Raw genomic sequence first — 5,000 nt, forward strand, 5'->3', positions numbered from 1 at the left:
TGTGTGTGTGTGTGTGTGTGTGTGTGTTATATATATATATATATATATATATATATATATATATATATATATATATATATATATATATATATATAATATATGAATAGAAAAAAACACTCTTCCGTGCTGATACTATGGAAGAGAAACCCACAATACAAAAACTAGATTATTGAAAATGAAACAAAATGAGAGTTCTACATTTTCGAAATCCACCTGGATTCCATCCTGAGGATGGAATCCAGGTGGATTTCGAAAATGTAGTCTCATTTTAAATAAATCTAGTTTTTGTATTGTTTTTTCTTACTGTATATATATACATATATACAGTACACACCACACACACCACACCACACAACACACACACAAAACACACACACACACACATATATATATATAATATATATATATAAATATATATATATATATATATATATATATATATATATATATATATATATATTATATATATATATATATATATATATATATATCAATATATATATTATATATATATATATATATATTATATAATATATTATATATATATATATATATATTAATATATAATATAAATATATATATATATAATATATATATATATATATATAATATATATATATATATATATATATATATATTAATATATATATATATATATATATATATATATACAGTATAATATATATATATATATATATATATTCATATATATATATATATATATATATATATATATATATATATATTATATATTAATATTAATATATTATATATATATATAATAATAATATATACTATATATATATATATATTTATATATATATATTACTAATATATATATATATATATAGATAGATAGATAGATAGATAGATAGATAGATAGATATAGATATATATAGATATATATAAAAGCCGCCTTTGGTAAATCAGGAAAGTCCCAACGCATGGGCTTTTATCCAACGCCTGGGAGAGCCGTTCAGTGTTCAGCAATGCTTTGTGTATCTTGCGTCATCGTCTAAACTCCGCCCATTTAGCCTGAAAACAAGCCTTGAATGTGTTACTAAAGGCCCACCTCGTTTCTATTATACTTATTTTTTCGCCAGAGAAACCGAGCTATGCTTTTATTTTACAATGGAAATCCTTTAGATATATTTCCAGATTATTCTGTATCCAGAGATTAAAGAAATAACCATGAACAGAAAGATTGTTTCCGTTGTTGATGGTCATTGGAAATGTCTGAAAACTTTTTCTTTCAAACACACAGTGTTTCAATTCACTTCTTCGATTTTGTATATTAACAATGATGTGTGTGTGTGAAGTTTAAACATGTAATATGGATTTGATAGCAATAAATATTATAAAATTTAAGATAAATTTTGCAAAGTGAATTATGTTAAATAAACATGCTTCTATAAATCCATTAAATAACAAAACATATATGTCGTTACTGTAATCAGACGATGTGTGTAAAAATGCTCCTAGAACAGCTAAATTCTCAAAAAAATTTCTCGGGGGCTTTGTAAGGCCACAGAAACTGGTTTTGCTTAGTTCGCTCGCCAAGCTGAAATGAAATGATAAGAAAAAGAGGGGGGTGAGGGGGAGGGAAAGCAAGAGAGAGGAATAGAGGAAGAGAGACAGCGAGAGCGGGAGAAACAGAAAAAGAAAGAGAGAGTCTCTGGACAAGTTTTGAACGTTCATTTGTGCTGTTATGTTATTGTTGATACTTGAGTGACTGAGTGGACTGAGGTGTTCGATAGTTTTTCCCTAATTCGCCCTATGCCTGGCAGTGCATTCACCAGCCTTGCTTGCTTGCTTGCTTGAGATTTGCGAAGTTCTGGCTTCGCCCGGGCCTTTCACTTATGGCCCGGCCTGTGTCAGCTTTTTATGGCTGTCTCATTTGTTGGTCTGACACTCGGTGCTTACCGTGGCGGTGGGATTGCCAGCAGGCGCTCCTGTAGCCGTGATGTAAGCATCTCGCATAATCTCTTTACCAGCACGACGGCTGTGTTCTGTGGGGTTTGTCTTAGGAATTGCGTGTGCACGCAATTCTCCAAGTAGTGTATCAGTGTGGCGTTCGGCTCGCCGCAATGCATGCAACACCTCTCTTCACGTTCTATGGTTTGTATAATCTGCCATGCACAGTGGTAACCTAGGCGCATTCTGTGCAGAATGACTTCGGTACCTCTGTTGCTTCACCAGCCAATCAGCATTTATGAGGATTAATGACGTCATCAGCCAAAGTCTCAACACGTTGGGAGTTTGCACTCAACCAAAGACGGTTTGTGTATTTCTTTTGTTTACAGACCAAATATCTTTAGAGCACATATTCACTTAAATCCGAGATTTTGCCCATATGTAGATCGCAGGGGGACCTTCAGTAAAATGCGGTATGTATATGTATGTATGTGTGTATATACGTATGTGTATGTGTATATATATATATATATATATATATATATATATATATATATATATATATATATATATATATATATATATATATATATATATATATATATATATATATATATATATATATGCACTTTGTAAGAGGCAGCGCGCTGAACTGCGGCTGATTAAGAAGAGCATCCAATCGGACAAGAATGGTACTGCCAAGTAACCTCTCAATAAATTGAAAGAGGCGTAAGTCCTGCAGTGGAATGAATGGCTATTGAAGAATATATATATATATATATATATATATATATATATATATATATATATATATATATATATATATATACACACATATATGTGTGTGTGAGTGTGAGTGTGAGTGTGAGTGTGTGTGTGTGTGTGTGTGTGTGTGTGTGTGTGTGTGTGTGTGTGTGTGTGTGTGTGTGTGTGTGTGTGTGTGTGTGTGTGTGTGTGTGTGTGTGTATATACACCACACACACATACACACACACTCAGTATATATATACACAGATACATATGTGTATGTTATTAGCGGAAATTTTAAAATGAAAATCTAAGCTTATTTGGAAGTATTCTAAAACAAATTGTTAAACGATATACTGTATATTTGATGAAAGATGCACAGTAATTTTAAGCATTTACAGTGTGATGAAAATACGGCTGAATTTTCTTTAAATATCAGCTTATAGTTAAAAAAGAGAATTTAATCAAACTAATAATACCATATATATAACCATATAAATCTAATAAAACAAATAAACACTCAAATGTGCATAATTAATCATGCAATCACAGATAAAGGCTCATTTTAATAATACCACGCGTACACACGAATGTGCACACACCAACACGTACACAAGTACCCGTCCATATTAGCGCAAAACGATTTTCTTGCTACACAGCTTCATCCTGCAACTGCACAGCTGGATTATCAATCCCTCCTTCAGACTGCTTCTTCATTTCCTTCTGTGTGCTGTCTCCTTTTTCGGTATTTTTATTACTCTTCTTGTTTTCCAAGCCAGCCTGAGAGAAGACAGTAATGTTAGAAATGTGTGTTAGTGGAAGTGCTGATACACAGTATGTATGACACTGTATATCATCTGATATGTATTATCGATATGTGATTTTTTTCCCTTATCTTATCTTCCCCCCTCGACACCTATATTATCTCTTCCCCACATAAATCCTTTTATATCCTCCCCCTCACTTAACTCTTCTAATCTTTCCCCTCGACACCTTCCTTATCTTTCTCCTCACCTTCCCCTCTAAAGGAGCTATATCCGCCGACTTTGACTTGGCTGTACAGGAATAGATTTTCTGAGCGATGAGCACGAGGAGGAGCGGCAGCGGGGTCATCACCGTCGACGCAGCGGGGAACACTGAGGGAAGATGGGGAGGGATCATAAGTATAAAGGTGGAAAGGAAAGGGTAACGTGGTGAGGGACAACGGGGAGGGATGATTAATATAAAGATAGAAAGGAAAGTGGGTAAAGTGGTAAGTTGATGTAATATGATAATAACGAAAAGCGAGGATAGATAATAGGTGATTAATGTAATGATAACGAAAAAACGGGAATAGCAGTGAGGTGATGAATATAGTGATGACGACGAAAAGCGGGGATAGTCGAGAGGTGATGTATAAGATGACGAAATAATTGTAAGTGACATCTTGTGGTGACTATTATCTGAAACACAGCGATGTTATTCAGACTTTTTAGCTAATTGCCATCGATAAAAAAAAAAAAAAAAAAAAAAAAAAAAACATTTTCACTCTAAAAAAAAAGAAAAAAAAAACGAAACAAAACAAAATACAGTGAACTAAGGTCTAAAAAGTAAAGTTTATTTTTATTTCTTCTCCCGGATGCTGGTGCCCACCTGACGAGGCTCTGGACGACACTCACCGACAGTAAGGTCTCCAGCGGGCTTCTCGAGGGTGAACTTGAGGATGAAGACGGCCACGCTGGCATTCTGAACCCCGGTCTCGATGCTGATGGCAATCACGTCCTGAATGGGCAGCCGGAACAGCTTGGCCATCAGGAGGCCACTCAGGTAGCCGATGGTCGGGAGTCCGAAGCCGGCGAGCAGTGTCTGTCGGGGGAGGAAGTGGCCAGGCAGGCGGTTCCTGGGATTATCTTAAAGCTTCTTTTATTTGATTAGAAAATAAGGCTACTGAATTTGGAAAACCGATTGTGAAGTCGAATCTCACTACACTCGCATTTCTCGCTCGTGCGAATCCCATAAGAAAGAGTTGTGATGTCAACACATCCCGAAATTCTAAGATACGTCAAAGAACATAAAGCCTCGTGAATTCTCCAACGCGCATTTTAACTATCAAAGGGGGGGGGGCGTACGAGGGCAGCCCGCGGCCCAGATGATCGCGACGACTCACCCTCAAGTCGAAGAAGCTGAAGACGTAGAGATTCGCGTAAACGCCGAAGGTGAAGATGAAGATGACGTTGAAAATGGACATGGGCGTCAACAGCCACTCCAGCACCTTCGCCACCCTGTCGATGGCAACGCATTTTTTTCCTTTTTTCTTACTATTATTACATATATCTGGTTAAAAGTTTTTTTTTTCTGAT

The 5,000-nt window shown here is 35.2% G+C and overlaps 1 protein-coding gene across 1 annotated transcript in view; it reads right to left on the reverse strand.

Moving 5' to 3' along the window:
* Positions 1-3,207: 3,207 nt before the first annotated feature.
* LOC119589812 (sodium/bile acid cotransporter-like) overlaps positions 3,208-5,000 on the reverse strand; it is a 15,474-nt gene continuing 13,681 nt past the window's right edge. Inside the window, exons 8-11 of the mRNA XM_037938382.1 lie at positions 4,808-4,922; positions 4,320-4,506; positions 3,676-3,797; positions 3,208-3,441 (exon numbers count right to left, since the gene is read on the reverse strand). Of these exons, the coding sequence (XP_037794310.1) occupies positions 3,313-3,441; positions 3,676-3,797; positions 4,320-4,506; positions 4,808-4,922 (553 nt within the window). The 3' untranslated portion in view covers positions 3,208-3,312. The remainder of the gene's footprint in view (positions 3,442-3,675; positions 3,798-4,319; positions 4,507-4,807; positions 4,923-5,000) is intronic.

Source organism: Penaeus monodon, chromosome 26, assembly GCF_015228065.2.
Source record: "Penaeus monodon isolate SGIC_2016 chromosome 26, NSTDA_Pmon_1, whole genome shotgun sequence".
Taxonomy (NCBI): Eukaryota; Metazoa; Arthropoda; class Malacostraca; order Decapoda; family Penaeidae; genus Penaeus; species Penaeus monodon.